Source organism: Ovis aries, chromosome 22 (assembly GCF_016772045.2).
Source record: "Ovis aries strain OAR_USU_Benz2616 breed Rambouillet chromosome 22, ARS-UI_Ramb_v3.0, whole genome shotgun sequence".
Lineage (NCBI taxonomy): Eukaryota > Metazoa > Chordata > Mammalia > Artiodactyla > Bovidae > Ovis > Ovis aries.
The window spans coordinates 21,789,533-21,804,973 of NC_056075.1; the positions used below are offsets into that span (position 1 = coordinate 21,789,533).

At 55.9% G+C, this 15,441-nt stretch overlaps 1 protein-coding gene and 1 long non-coding RNA gene across 3 annotated transcripts; one reads left to right on the forward strand and one right to left on the reverse strand.

The window, feature by feature from the left end:
• Nucleotides 1–774: 774 nt before the first annotated feature.
• Nucleotides 775–4,035, reverse strand: LBX1 (ladybird homeobox 1). The gene is made up of 2 exons (XM_012103185.4): nt 3,077–4,035; nt 775–2,385 (listed from the first exon to the last, which is right to left on the reverse strand). The coding sequence occupies exons 1-2, from the start codon at nt 3,399–3,401 to the stop codon at nt 1,865–1,867; spliced, it is 846 nt and encodes a 281-aa protein (XP_011958575.3). The 5' UTR covers nt 3,402–4,035; the 3' UTR covers nt 775–1,864.
• On the forward strand, nt 3,721–14,936 carry LOC105604253 (uncharacterized). 2 transcript variants are annotated; one of them, XR_006057608.2, is made up of 5 exons: nt 3,721–4,386; nt 6,298–6,422; nt 9,555–9,678; nt 11,560–11,758; nt 11,979–14,936. It is a non-coding gene; the product is annotated as an uncharacterized LOC105604253 (long non-coding RNA). The 2 variants fall into 2 exon arrangements; XR_006057609.2 differs by having other exon boundaries at nt 9,555–11,758.
• The last annotated feature ends 505 nt before the right edge of the window (nt 14,937–15,441 follow it).

Sequence of the window (15,441 nt, forward strand, 5' to 3'; positions counted from 1 at the left end):
AAAAGCCCAGAGAGAAACCCGGTCCGTTCGGAAAAGTGAAAGCTGCCCCTGTTCGTGCCCCAGCCGCACTCGGGGCGCTGGGACACCCCCACCACCACCCCCGCAGAGTTCTTGGTAGATTTGTCTCTGTCCCCAGCAGCGCTCGGGGCCCAGAATTTGTGAGCATTACCAGAAATCCATCCCAACTCAGACGCCTCGGGCTCACATCTTCCTGTGCCCATGTCAGCAATTTAGTCTGCCCTCGTGCCTTTGGCTTTAATTTCTTTCCTCCCCCAAGGCTGAGGCCCTCTGGCGAACCGAAACTTGGGAGCCCTCAGGCTCCACCCCGCTGTCCGACTGAGCCGTACCACCCAAGGCTTAGCCGGTGTCCCGGGGAGCGCAGGAAGAATACCCTTGGGTCCCGGCTGCGATGCACGAACCCCAGGGCAAGTCCCCCCACCCTCAGCCTTTGCCCCACATAAATTAATTTTGCACCCGTGGCGCCCTCAAAGTACGCACAGATTTCCTCCCAGCATTGTACGCCTCACTTTTTACCCGGACCTGGCGAAGCCCGCTTCTCTCGCCCCCTCACCATTTGGTAGCTGCCGCGTGTTCGTGGGCAACAAGCGCCTCCTGTCTCTCACCACTTCCCCCTCACCCTTCATTCTCACGCCTGCCCCGAAACTCCTCCAAATCGCCAAGGCCTAGGCAGCCCGAGAGCAGGAGCCGAGAGACACCGAGCCTGCCGCGGCTTCACTGAAGAAGGTCCACTCATTCAGACACGGTCACCGCCGGTTCTAGTAAAATGGCAAAGACTTTATTTATCGGAGAAAGAGGCCTTAGGTACAGTCCGGGAGGGAGAGGGCAGGGCAGGAGAAGGGGAGTGGCACGCGGGACCCACCCTCATCCAGCCACCCTTGTCTGGCCAAGACGAGCTAGGAGCAGGGCATTGGAGACTGCAAGACAGACCCAGAGCTGTGGAGGAGGTGGGTGAGGGTTGAGGTGGGCCTCCTCTCAGTCTCTGTCACATGCAAAGAAATTCTAAAAAGAGTAAAAAATAATGCTTGGACTTTGGGTTCCGTTTTCGTTGGTTGATTGGTTGTTGGATTTCCCCCTGCTTTGTCCCTAAGACCTGGACCCCAGTAGTCAGTCCAAGGCAACCAAGAGAGGGTGGGAAGGAATCTTTAAAATAACGTTTCTGGGCATTAGGAGGCAGAAATGGCATCGAAAACAGACTTTCTTTGCGGGGGGCGGGGGGCGGATTGTGGGGGGAGAAAACGGATTTAAATCTTGCAAGTCAGGACCCGGTTGTCCCCCTCAGTCCCTTCCCACGTGTGGGGGAAATAAAGGCAGAAGGGAAGAAAAGAAAACTGCAATAGGTCTAGGGAAGTGAGGAGGGAGAGGACCGGTGCATTCGCCACATGCAGAGAAAAATCAAAAAGTCGGGGCGGCCTCCTCCCCCAGACCTCGAGGTTAAGTGTTTGCTACCCTCGATTCTGCCTCGCCCTCAGCAAAGCCGGCAGCCTGAGCTTTGAAATCAAGGAAATCTCTGGAACTTTAACAAATAAAAGAAAGGAAGAATTCAGGCTGCGCTGGGAAGAACCCGGTATATAGGCTTAAATATTTATACACAAGCCATACAGAACTGCACGGCGAGGGCTCCCGGGGCGGTGGAGGCCGCGCGCGGCGACCGGCTCCGCCGGTCAGCCCGGGTTTATTGCTTCGAGAGGGAAGAGGCGGCTGCCGGGAGCCGAGTCCGGGCCAAGGACGGGGAGAAGGCGGGAGTTGCAGAGGAGGTCCCAGCTCCCCTCGGCGGTCCGGTCCGGGAGGCGGCGGGCATCCGGCGCTCGGAGCCCGGGGGGCGGTGGAAGATGCCGGGCGCTGCTCAATCGTCCACGTCGATTTCTTCGTCTTCCTCGTCCTCCGAGCAGTCCTGGCTGCTGGCTGGCTGGTCTGTGAGCGGGGAGGCTGGCGAGAGATGCAGGGGCCCGGCGCCCGGGGCCTGCGGGGCGCCTGGGGGGAGTGCCGGAGAGCCAGGCCTTGACTTAGCCCTGCCGCAGCCGCCGCCGCCGCCGCCTGCGGCCTCCGAGTTCTGCTCGAGTTCGGCCAGCGCCACGATGTCCATCTGCCCGCTAGGGCCCAGTTTCTTGGCGGACTCCACGTCGGCCTTCATCTCCTCCAGGTCCCGTTTAAGCTTGGCTCGCCGATTCTGGAACCAGGTGATGACCTGAGCATTGGTGAGGCCCAGCTGCTGCGCAATTTGGTCGCGATCGGCGGGGGACAGGTACTTCTGGTAGAGAAAGCGCTTCTCCAACTCATAGATCTGGTGATTGGTGAAGGCTGTGCGCGACTTTCTTCGCTTTTTGGGGGTCTGCCGCTGCCCAAAGATGGTCATCCCGTCACGGCCTGCGAGGAAACCAGAGTATAGTCTTGCGCCCGGGGAGAGGAGACCCCACCCCGGCTCTTACTCACCCCACCTAGACCCATCCGGCCATCAGTCTGCCGCTGTTCCCTTCTCGGATTAGATTCGGCCACCTGGACTAGGGCAAGCCTAGGCTACGGCAAGCCCCCTTCCTCCATCTCTCGTCTACCGGAAGTCCCTAGGAAAAATTGTTTTGATCTCTGCCCCGTCACCTGAGAGTTCGTTTGAAAGAACCGAGGTCGCTAGAACATAAGAGAGCCAGACAGGGACGCTCTGACTGGGTGTGAATGTTGGCTCTCCACCTCGTCGCAATCAACACGACTCTACTGCTATCCAAAAGGTCCCAGCAAAGGCTCTCCATTCCGCACCCCAGGAACAGGGCTAGGAGTTAGCAGGCCACTGAGAATGGGAGGGAGCCAGGCAGACTGCGGAGAGATCTTGGGTTCCCGCCTCCCCTCCGCGGTCACTCGACTCTAGCCTATCCCGAGGTCCCTAGGAGACAGGGTTTGGGTCCTGTTCCACGCATCTCCACTCCCAGTGGCGGCGGCTTGGGTTGGAGGGCCCTGACGACCGGCGTGGGGGGTGAGGTGGGCAGAGACACAGGGCAGTAAGCGTGGGACACACGGAACAGGTCGCGGGGTGCTGGGCGCGGGGGAACCCAGTGGCGGCGCCTACCTTCGGCTGCCTGCAGGACGCTGACCTCCAGCCCCTTAAAAGTCTTGCTAGCGAGCTCCTCAAGCGCGCACAGCGGCGAGGTCTGAGAGAGCAGCGCGCGGCCCGCCAGGGGCAAGCCGCCCGGCGCGTGCTTGTCCGCGGCCGCCAGCAGGTGCGCCGCCCCGCACAGCGAGTAACTTCTCCGCACAGACGGCTTGTTGAGGATGTCCTCGATGCTGAACGGCGTCAGCGGCTTGTTGGAGTTGGCGGGAGGCGGCAGGTGGTCCAGCGGGCTGCGCCGCCTCTCCTCCCCCGGCGCCGCCTTGCTGTCCTCCTTGGAAGTCATCTCGGCCTCGTTTGGGGGCCCGGCCTCGGCGGCTCGGGCCTCGGGAACCCAGCCCGCGGGCAGCTCGGGCGCCGGACGGCGCGGCGGGAAGCAGACGGGAAGGAGGCCGCCCCGGGCAGGGCGCGGGCCGGGCTCGGGGCCGATTAGCGCAACGGCAGAGGCGAGCAGAGCCGCACGGGGCCCCAGGAGGAGGGCGCTGACGCTGGCGCTGCCGCCGCCGGGGCTTCCAGCAATCCGAGGCCCGAGCCGGGGCGCGCCGCGCGGGGCTCCAGTTTCGCCAGCCCCGGTGCTATTTAAAGGTGTCAGGTGGCTCCGCGGCGGTTCCTGGCCCACGGTCCTGGCGGCAGCAGTTGGAAGAGCCGAGGCGAGGGCGCCGATCCCGTACTGCGAGGGGAGGCGGAGAGATGGGGCAATTGACTATTGCTAACAAGTTAGCCTTGATCGAGGAGTCATCAATTATCTGCAGCGGCACTTCTGTCTCTCTTTCTCCGTCTTTTTCCTCTCTTCTCTCTGTTCTCTCCTCCCGTTCTCTCCCTCCCTCTCTCCCTCCCTCTTCTCTCTTCTCTGCTCCCCCCGTCTCTCTCCTTCGCTCCCTCTCCCTCGTCCTCTCTTTCACTCTCTGTCTGTCCAATGCAGGCGGCTCTAAGTTGGGAAGCTCATTAATTAGCGGGCCTGGGGTAGGAGGAGCCGGCTGGAATTAGCCTGCCTAATGCGCCTGTCAGTCCGGGCGCTGCGCCGCGCTCGGCCCGAGCTGTTTGTAAATTACATTAGCCGCGCCTTTATTGCACCCGAACCTCCGGCGACTGGAAAGCCGCCGCCCCCACCCCAAACTGCGAGCCGCCCTCCCGGAGCACCCGCCTCCCGCCGGCCTGGCTGTGATGGCAGCGCTGGCCCGGAGGTCTCGGGCTCTCCAACCCGGGATTTTGCGCCCGAGAAGGGCGGCAAGAGCACAGCCAGGGAGGTATGCAGCCGCCGCGCGGGCCAGGTAAGACCGGGAGCCTGGGTGGGCCCCGTCGCCACCCAGAGCAGACTTTGTCGAGCTGAGATCAAGGACACAGCGCCCCTACCCCTAGACCCACTCACCCCTCACCCACGGCCTTGGGCGACGCGCCTGGCGGAAGGAATCTGCAGCCCTCGGGGTGGCCCGCGGTAGGTCCGAGGAGGTTCTGCAGCCCTGGGTGAGGCGACACAGGACACAGGGGTGGGGGAATCCCAGGGGTTGGGGGAGGAGGCCAGTCCGAGGATACAGCCTTACCCAGCCGAGAGGTGGAGCGAGGGTAGTTGTTGATGGCTCTAGGCACCTCTTCCCCGGCCGGAGCCGAAGCGACAGCCTTACCTCCTCTCGCAATCTTGCACACTCTTTTCCGGCCTCTGCTTTCCGGGCCGACTAGGGCCACGGCCCGTCTGGTGATCGGCGTCCGGCCGAGGTAGCCAGGCCGGGTGCCGGGGCTAACGGGGCAGGCTCAGGGCCTCCCAGCTGCGCTCTGCCGGGCCCCGGCCGGGGCCCCGTTGCCGGCCCCGCCCAACCCAGCGCCCGGCTTGAGTGCACCACCAGGCCGACTCCAGCTGTTCCGGATGCGGGGCGGGGGGCCCAGAGAGGGTCGGGTCACGGCTGGGGCTGCGCTCTCAGGAACCCGCAGGGAGCTGGGGTTCGAGTGAGACTGGACTCTGGCAACCCTATGGCCCGAACTCTGTGCGTATCAAGCGAGCATTTGTGTGCATCGGTATTTGAATGTTTATGTGTTCGAATATGTATATATGTGTGTGGTTCTCCAAGGATATATTTGTGTAAACGTATGTGAACTTGTGGGTATGTGGGCATGTCTATGTTTTTAATTCCCCTGAGGCACCCAAGGGGGTTGTGCCCCTAGTTTTTATTTTCTCTTGAGTCCTTCCTTTGGTTTGTATACAGCTACTTGCCCTGCCACCCTAGTCTTCTGTTTCTGCCCCTGTAGAAAGGAGGGGAGGAGGGGACTGGCCGCAGCTGAGGGAGGAATAGCTGCTGTCCTCACACACAGCCCCAGCCCTTTCCCTGGCTTTGTTTGTAAACTCCGGGGCAGGCAGCGCAGTCTGGCAGCCCTGCTTGGTCCAGAGATGGCTCCAGAGAGGCCAGTGCAGAGGACCGTGGCCCAGCTCAGAGGCTGGGATGGGAAAAATAGGACCTCTTGGGCTTCTTGCCCTGTCCTACCTGCTCCAGAAAGAAGACCAAGCTGGGCTGCGGGGCAGGGGACAGGTTCTTTCCCTGGATGCCTCTAGCATAGGGACCTCTGAGCATCAGAGATCAGTGTCTTTTATCTCCCGGGTACTTGTTTGTTTGGAAAAGGGCTTGTAGCTCTCCAGACTAAAAAAGGACAGTGTAGGGAGAGAGGATTCTTGTTTGGGACCCCAGTGACTGCCCCAGGCCTGCCTGGCAGTATTGGGAAGAGCTATTTACCCTCTCCCCATCTTTGTCCTGCATTTTGGGGAAAGCACAGGTACTTTAGAAGCAGGAATGGTGAGAATGTTCCCCCAGAGATGCAGAACTATCCCCCAGGCAGGCCAGTCTCTGATGCATCAGTGCTACTCTGGGAGCCATGAGGTGAAGTTGAGCCTGGGGTCAGAGTCTGGAGATGGTGAAGAGGGACCGGAAGAAGAGGGTTCCGGGGAGCTGAACCCTGCTGGCTTGGAAGCTCTGAGATGGAAAGGGGTCTGCTCTCTCCTCTTACTTCCTGCTCTTAGGATTCCACCTCACCTCTCACCCACACCCCATTCCTGCCATAACCCCCAAAGCCATGACCCAGAGCCTCAGGTGAGCCATATCCAGAGAAGGCCCCTCCACATCAGGGAATGGGGACTCTGTGGTCCTCATCCTCCAGAGGAGCTCTCACCCCCTACTCTTCCTCCCTCATTCTTCCAGTCTGTTCATCTCTCCACACCTGATACTGGTCTGCAAGACAGGATCGCAAGGACAACCCTGCTCCTCCCATCTCCCGGTCCCTCAGGAACAGCAGAATTCAGGATTATTGTGAGGTTGCCAGGAAGGTGAGGAATGTGAATTGGGGAGCAGCGGGGTGCTGCTCTCCCCTGGAGCCCTGTTTCCCTGGACCTTTAGTTTATGGCCATGTTGTGTCAAAGTGCACAGGACATTCCGAAATCATCTGCTACATTACCCCTTCTAACCACCATCGCCAAATCTTCTTCCCTTCTTGGCAGGTACCTGCTGTCCAATCCCAAAGTTTTGAGGGTTTTCGCCTAACTGGTTGTACTCTTGGCTGGCCAAGCAGCTCTGGCCAGCATAGCTGGGGAATCAGGGGGCACGTGGTATCACCTGCCCATTTTTGTTCAGGGTCCCCTAAATCCAACACCTCATCGAGATTATCTTCAAAAACCAGTCCACTGTTTTGTTTTGTTTTTTTCCCCAACTCACTACAGACCCCAATGTGTAGGAGGGTGGAATCTTCTGAACTCATGAGAGCCCAATCCCACCGGCAGAGCCCAAACCCATCTGCAGAGCTCGGGGCTGTGCTGGGGTCTGCCCTCAGCCTCACTCCCTCTCCTGCCAGGAGACAGGGCCCTTGATGTGGGGGTTGTCCACTTCAGACATTCACAGGCTAGGCAAGAATGGGGACACCCTCAAGTATTGGTTGAATGAGTTTTTGTCAGGCAAATGGAGTATAGACAATTGTGTAGAGGGGAAAGGCTTGGGCTTTGGTGGTCCCACCTCAGAGGAGTTTTGGAGATCGTGAAATTTGGAAAGGGAAGTAACTCAGAGACAGGTAGGGTAGGGGTTGATTGGAAGGAATATGCCATTATTCCAGGATCTCACCTTCTGCTCAACCCCCTTCCAGGCATCCAATGCTGGATCTGGAAGTCTCCATAGGGTTCCCCACTTCCCAGTCAGCTGGGCCATTGTCTTCTCCCCTGGAGTTGGTCCTGGAGTCTGTTCCACAGAGGGAATGCCTGTCTTCAGAGCCTGGTCAATATTGCATCCTGACTCCTGAATTCCTGCTTTCTGTCTATTCCACCAGGGTATTCCAGCCTTATTCCATCTCCACTGCAAGGGGAAGGGATTATTCTGCCCCAGATCTGCTTTTCCCCTAGTTTCCCTCCTCAGACAAAGAGGAGGGAAAGGATGCTGCATGAATTGTGAGGATAGGGGACACTGTAGACTGACACACGGAGTTATTCCTTAGCATGGGAGAATAATTCAAATAAATCCCCAAAGGCGCTGTCAGCTTTAATCCAGATTGTTTTGGTAGCTTCATTCATTTCCAGATTATTTGTGTAAGCATTATGTTGGCCTTCAGGCCAGAGCTTCCTTGAGAAAAAAAGTTCTGACATTGCTGGAAATGAGTTAACTTGACCACCAAGTGGGATCATTTTTGTTCCCCAGGGACCTGCTACTGTGACACTCCTCATGGAATTCAGAGAGTGTTTCTTCTGCTGTAGAAGCAGACTCCTGCCACCCTGGCTGAACCAGAACTGCCCACTTGGTTTTTATTTTCTGCCCTGGGCCACCTTCTGCAGTAACAACAACAATAATAACCATGACAATAAACACCATAAGCCCTTACCATGTGCTTGGCTTCCGGCTAAGAGTTTTATTGATTTCACTTACTACTCACAACCCTATGAGGTAGTTACTGCTATTACCCTGATTACATATAAGGAAAATAAAGCCCAGAGAAGTTAAGTAACACAGCCAAAGTCACACAGCCTGTTTGGGAGTAGTTAGGACTTAAAGGCTGTTGGGTTTTTTTTTTTTCCTCCTCACGCAAATCTTAATCCTAGAACCATAAAATTTTTAACCAGAGCCCAAAGTTTCTTTTAATGGACTTTAGGGGCTCTGCAGATCCCAGAAATTGTGTGTAAAATTATGTATGAGCCCAAGTGTTCATATTTCTTCAGGGGCAATATTATGTAACACACTGGATTCTCAAAAGGGGTTGGAGATCCAGAAAAGGTTAAGGCCAAAAGCAGGCCAATAGGGGAAGAGAGAGAGAAGCTGCCTCTGCAGGCCTGGGGAGCAGGGAACCAGCTGCTCTGAAATTCATGCCAGGCTCCAAGCCTGCTTCTGGATCTGCTTCTGGACCTGTCCTGCTGTCTCTGACCATGACCTCTTCTGGCAAAGAGAGATGGGGGCAGGCTCTAAGACCAGGGCGCTTTTTTGGAGAACACCTTTCCTTCCTTCTCTCTTCTCACCTCCCCAACTTCTTTCATGAACTGAACTCCTTTAGAACCTAGTGACAGGTGGTTCCACCACGTGAGCCAACCTCTTTCTGGCACTTCAGTCCTGCATGGGGTAACTGATTGCCCTTTGGAAGTGTAGGGGGATCAACAGACCACTGAGTAACACGGACAGATAGAGATGAGGAAAGATGCTCAAGGCCAAAGTGACCATATTCTTGCAGCCCTCTTTTTGGTCCCAGGCCTTTACTTCCCTCACCCTGAGGCCAGAAGTAAATCTATTGCTGCCCCTCCTGGCACTTTTTTTGTTTTCTATGCTGCATGCTTATGAGATTTTAGTTCCCTGACCAGGGATTGAACTTGGGGCCTGATAGTGAGAGTGTGAAATCCTAACCACTGGACCGCCAAGGAATTTCCTCCTGGCACTTCTTGCCACTTTTAGTGCTCAACTCATCTTGGGGAAACTTTCCTGCCTGTTCTGTCCTCTGTGCCCCTTCAAACATTCCCCATGGAAACACTGTCAGATTGCCAAGAACTGCTGGCTGTTGTCTGTCCTTCTGCCTCTCTCCCCCTGGCTATGAACTTGGGAACCTGAAACTCCTCTCCATGCTCTGTGCCAGCCTGGCATATATGAAGAACTCTCCATGCATTCGTTGAATGAATAAACGAAATGAACAAGAGAAAAAAGGGAGAACTAGGCAGGGACCTCTGCCTGTGCCCCCTCAGAGATGACGGAGGTAGTGAGGGAAGGGTAGGTGCATTGTTTTCCCAGCTGCGTGCAGATGTGTGAGGCACTCCTGTGGCTAGTACCTCCAATATACATGAAGGGGCACAGAGAACTCATTCTTTAATGCTTTTTGGCCACGGGAAGTGGGAAGTGTCCTAAGTTATGGACTCAGCTGTGGTATGGCCTGACTCAGGAATGGAGTTTGTTAACCTCTCTCTCTCTCTCTCTCTCTTTTTTTTTTTTTTAAAAAAAAAAAACAGACTCCCATCCTATTCTGAGCCCAGAAGCCGAGAGGAAGAACAGACAGAAGGAGGAGAGAGATGGGCCAGTAGGAGTGGCAGGAAATACACCTCTTCCCCAGTAGCCCAGGGGACTATGAAGAGGGTAAAGTATAGGGGCCGGGGGTGGTGGGATGGGGGGAGTAGTGTCTGGTTTTGTCCCATGGGGAGTAGCATTTGAAATGAGCCATAAGAATCCAGAAGCACTGGGGTAGGTCCAGAAGTGAGGACGACTTTCCTGGTAAGCAGAGAAGCTGAGCAGGAGGCCAGAAGTCCCAACCCAGAAGGGGAGAAAGAGTGCCCCTCACTCCCTGGCCTGGGCATCAAGCTGCTGAGGTTGGTTAGTCCCCTGTGCACCTCAGCAGGTCTGCAGCCTGGGACATGGGCTGGTAAGCTCTTGGGATGGTTGTTTGGGACTGCAGGGGGGAGTTGGGAACAGGCTGCACCCCAGTCCTTGCTGGTCCTGGGTCCACAATAGGGGTTCCATTCACTATGCCGCTATGCCATCTACGGAAGCACCAAGAACTGATTTCCTACTAAACCTAACTCCTGGGTCCCTGAGCTCCCCAAACCGCTAATGGTGGTCAGGCTACCACAGAAGTCTCTGCCTGTGGGAGGGCGCCAGGCAGAGGAGCCTGGGCCAGGCCAGGTGGATGGGGGAGGAACCTAAGCGGTGCGGGGGGAGGAGACCTAGGAGCCGGCCAGCGAGCGTGGTTAGCCGGGCTCCAGAAAGGCCTGAGTCAGGCTTCTTATAATAAACTGCACGTGAATAATTCAGCAGCCGCGCGGGAGCTCATTGCATTAGCGCCTCACCTTTCGGCTGAGGGGAAGGGGGGGTCACTAACGCGCTTGATGAGGGAGCCAGATGGAAGACTCATGCCCACTAGCATCCTGGGTTCTGCCCGGCCCAATCCCAGGAGACTCATTGGTCCCCCCAATCCCTCCGGCCCCATCCGGTCAGAGGGCGCCTACTGGGCAGGGCTGTCCCAGCGAAGCCGCTCTGAAGACCCCAGGCAAGAGTAAACAGGCAGCGGGACCAGGGCCGGAATAGGGGAGGAGGGGGCCCGACCTGTGGGCAAGGGAGCTGCGGCAGTGCCCAGTCGCGCAGAGAACGTGGGCGATGTGGCTCTGAGCAAAGAGAAGGCGGGCTCCTGTGCTCAGAGCCCGAGTGCCCAGGGGCTGCTTCGTCTGGGCCGGGATTTTCCTTGTGCTCAGAATGGAGCTCCAGGGAAGCTGCGGGACTTTTTACCCGCGGTGGATCCCCAGGTTGCGCTTCTTCCCCGACCCCACGCCCACTGACCCACCGAGCCACCGACCCATCCACCCCCTAGATCCAGTTCTCGAGGCGGCAGCCCACCCTCGCGCCCCCACCTCGTGTCAGCCGGCGCTGAAGGGAGCACCGGAGGCCATTAGGCCCGTTGTTCTCCGACTCTTTGAGACCCCATTGACTGCAGCACGCCAGGCTTCCCTGTCCTTCACCATCTCCTGGAGCTTGCTCAAATTCATGTTCATTGAGTCGGTGTTGTCATCCAACCATCTCGTTCTCTGTCTTCCCCTTCTCCTCCTGCCTTCAGTCTTTCCCAGCATCGGGGTCTTGTCTAAATGCACACCATCTTCAACCTTATTTCGTTTGAGCAGAGCCAGCTTCCTCTGGCTTTTCCACTTTCCACCAGCCCCTGGGTTTCTGATCTTGAGGGTTCGCATTCATCCCGTCCAACATCCACTGTCGCTTGATTCCTCCGGCTCTTCTCCAGAGCCGTTCACTTTCAGGCAGTCGGCCCCGCCCTCTCTCCATCAGCCTCCCCACTCCTACGAAGTGAACCTCGGGCCGCCGGAGACCCTCGCGCTGACACCGCTGGCCCTTCAGTGCCGGCGCGACCGAGGCCCTAGTCTGGTCTCTGGAGGTCTTGGGCAGCCCGACGAGAAGTCCGGCCGAAGACACCTCGCGTCCCTCCTTCCCTGCTTATCCCTCCTTCCACCCCAGCAGAATCCTTGTCTTCTGCCGCCGCCGCCTCCTCTTCCTCCGCCTCTACGCATTTGTTTTTCTTGATTCGGTGCCTTGGGCTTCCGGAGGCCAGGCCGCTGGGGACGAGGCAGCCTGGGGTGTCTTTGCAGAGGCAAGTGAGATGGACTGATGGCACCTGGACCCCAGACAGCTCCACCACTGCCCGGCAGTGTGTTCTTGGGTAAGTCTCTTAACCTCTCTGAGCCTTTACCGGGGCAAAGGTCAAGAAATTTAGGGAGAGTGATGGATGAGAGACTGTCATTCGATTTGTTTGGGAAAGGGGGTTGCCTGCCTTGGGGCCTGAGAAAGTGAGTTCAGGAAAATACTAGGTCCGAAACGACCATTTATTTTAACGAATATTTTAAGAGCAGCTGGTAGCTGCTTATTTTTCTTTTTTACAGCTGATGGGTTCCCAGGCATTAGAAGCTTCTCCAGTCCTCACCACATCTTGGTTTTACCGAAGAGGAAACTGAGGTTAAGACTGTGTCTTGCTGGTCAACTGCACAGGTGGGATTCGAACCTGCCTCCGATTAGGAGGCGCTCCTAAATTTGAGCCAGGCAGCCTCCCTTGGACTGGCAAATCGAGCCCTCACAGGGCGGGCCACCACCTTCGCGAGGAGGGGTTGGGCTGAATCGCTAAGCATTCTTTTTTTGTGTGCCGGAAAGGCTTTGAAATTTTTTCAGGTAAACGATTTGGCCGCTCCCCGGGAAGGATGGAAAGGACACCCAGGGTGGGGGACCTCCAGCTTGTTGAGGGAGAGCCCCCTAAGAGCGGGACAGGGAGGGCAGCTCTTCTTCGAAGCAAAGCCCAGGTTGAAGCCTTCGCACCTGGATTTTTCGAGTTTATCCATCTGCTCAGTCTGTCCTGTGTAGCCCACGTCTTCAGAAGACCAGGTCTTGGGGGGCGGAGGATAAGGCACAAGGCCCACACCAGGGTACAGGTGTGGCCAGACGCCCGACTCTTTCACCCCCTACAGGGGCACCTCTCTGAGGGAAGGTCCTCCTAGCGGCAGAGAAATTGGCTGGGGGGGAGTGGAGGGAGGCGGACGGGGACTGCTGGCTGGGCAAGGAAGGCTGGAATCCAGGCTCCCCAGCCACCCCATCCCAAGCTCCCGCTGCAAGGTCGCGGCATGGCAGCCCCGACAGGCCACGCGTCCCTCGACACAAGTCCCATTACATTGTATTTATGTTTCACTTTATTGTTTTTTTTTTTCCTCCTCTCTTATTATTGTCTCACTCTGGGGGAGGCAAAAGATATAATATATTCATCTTTATTATACCAAATCTGTGTGAAGCATTTAATAAAACGCTGTTTCCACACAGCCAGGGATTAGTGTGAGCTATTCTTAAGTTAATGCTCGTGTACGGAGGGCGCCTCCGCCGCAACGCCTGCTGCTGGCGGCCGGGGGGAAACGCAGGCCCTGGGTGCTGCGCCCGCGCCCGCGCCGGCCCCCGGCACACGGGGCCCTTACCAGACCGCGGTCTCTCAGTGGCCCCTCGGGCCCCAGCCTGGGGGAGGGGCTCCGAAACACGCTCCCTCCAGCGTTTCTAACTCGCTGCGGGCCTCGGTCTGCGACTATGAAAATGGGAAGAGAAACCCTATAGCTGCTTGCGTCTCAGGGTTCTGTCTTGGGAGGCTGAAGAAGCCGCGGGGGTAAACAGGACTTTATAAGCTGGAATGGAAAAAGAAGAGGATTTGTCAGGACGGGGGTTGATGGGGGACAGAGAGAAACAAGGAGGCCACAAAAAGTGGTTCTAGGCAAAATAAACCCCCAGGCTGGGGAGCAGACTGCAACTCCAGTTTGAGCAGAGGCCAGGTTTTGGCCTGCCTGGGCCTCACCCTGAGCCTGATGAACGTGACTGACCGGAATCAGGGTTTTTTTTTCCCCTGGAGTCAGGATCTTGGCATGTCACAGTAGGTGACATGGTCCTCCCTGTAGGTAGATAACAGTCTTTGAAGTTCAGGTTACAGCTAGCAAATTGAGACTCAGAAGTTCAAGTGGCTTGTTTGAGGAACCCAGCTGGAAAGTAGCATAGCAGATTACCTGTCTTTAGACTCCATTTCCCCCTTCCCTCAGCCCTCCTGCTTGCCAGCTCTCCCCTCAACGTCCCCTCATCCCAGTCCTCCAGAGTTGTCCGTGGCATGTAAGCTTTCCCATGCTGTTTTATACACACACACACACACACATCCCCTACCTGGGATACCCGCGAGAAGAAGAAACAGTTACATGACTTTCTTATCCAGGCCCACTGCTCAGTAGCTTCCCTGGTGGCTCAGATGGTAAAGAATATGCCTGTAATGCAGGAGACCTGGGTTCAATCCCCCAGAAAAGATCCTGGGTCTGGAAGATTCCCTGGAGAAGGAAACGACAACCCACTCCAATATTCTTGCCTGGAGAAATCCATGGACAGAGGTGCCTGGTGGGCTACAGTCCATGGGGTTACAAAGAGTCGGTCACGACTGAGTGACTTTCACTCTCAATGTACTTTAGAACCCACTTGCCTCTTTATTTTTCCGGCACAGATTTGGGCATACCAGCCTTCCTTTAGTCCCTTGTTCCCTTGTTCCAGGGCTGTGGGAAAGAGTTGGGGGCAACCAGGCCAGGCCAAAAGGAAGTGTTGTGCAGAAAAGATTGGGATGGGCAGATAAGTACCCCTAGTTGGAACTAACACCCTCCTAGAATTCTCAGTCCCCATCTGCCCCTATCACCCCCTCCTGTAGGCTTCTGGTAGGAGCTTCTTTGGAGGCTAAGGGTACTTGAGAAATCTGACAGTTCCCAGCCTGGGGCTGGCTGGGGAAGGGTACCCACTCACTGTGTGGTAGGGCTGGGACTGGGATGAGGCAAATAAGGCACTTAGGGCACACAGTTTAAAGAAGTACTTGTTCTCAGTGTTGTGTACAACCCCTGAAATTTTGTGCTTGGGCATCTCACTTGTCTCATCCTAGTCCCAGCCTCTTTGTGACCCAGGGGTGGAATTACAATTGCAGTGGGGACAGAGAATGATTTCACCTTACCCTTATGAATGAGTATGTAGAAGTGTAAACAATGGAATGAACTGCCGGGGGTTGGGGGAGGGCAGTGAGCTTTCTCAACAGGTGGAGTATGCTTCGAACCAGCTGGAAGGCTAATAATCAGTCTTACTGCCATCATCATATTCTTCATCTTTTTATTGGGTTGGCCAAAAAGTTCATCCCAGTTTTCCCATAACATCTTACATAAAAACCCCAACAAACTTTTTGGCCAACTCAATTCCATTGTGTATTTTGTGCCAAGGAAGAGCTTTACCCACGTTATCTCAAGCAATGTATTAAATGTCTTTTGGCTGAGGATGGGTATTAAAGTCTCTGACCTTCTGGATCCTTTCCATCTCTGACTGTCTATTGTGCACAAGATAAAGGACACTTCTGTTGATTTTGGTTAATTATAGTTCAAATTATAGTTATTATTTGAACTTGTCTTGTGGCCTTTCCTAATGAGTAAGCTCATTGAGGGCAGGCACTATGTCTAATCTCATATTTTTTTTAACTATTCCTTCTCCTCCATGATCCACACAGAATTAAGCATGTAGCACATGTTTAATAAATGTGTACTAAAAAAAAACACCTGAGTAATCAAAAGCCGTCTGTCTACCTGGCCATTCGCCTTCCATGCTGTGCCCATCAGAGCTATGGAGTGGCCCCTGGGAGAGCCAGTACCACCTCTGCAGTCATTGTCCCCCTTTCCCTGCAGCTGAGCTGAGTTCAGGCTGGCACTTATAAAGCCTCCTCCCCACTCACACTCCCAGCTCTATTCTAGTCTGTGGGCAAGACAAAGGCCAGCCCAGCTTCCACCTGTGCAGAGGAGTCCAGTCTCATACTGAACA

What these genes read in the sequence shown, in the direction of transcription:
- LBX1 (XM_012103185.4), bottom strand. Translation starts at nt 3,401, where the DNA reads ATGACTTCCAAGGAGGACAGCAAGGCGGCGCCGGGGGAGGAGAGGCGG. An exon ending in CGTCCTGCAGGCAGCCGAAG is followed by an intron (nt 2,386 to 3,076) that starts GTAGGCGCCGCC and finishes GTTTCCTCGCAG; the next exon opens with GCCGTGACGGGATGACCATC.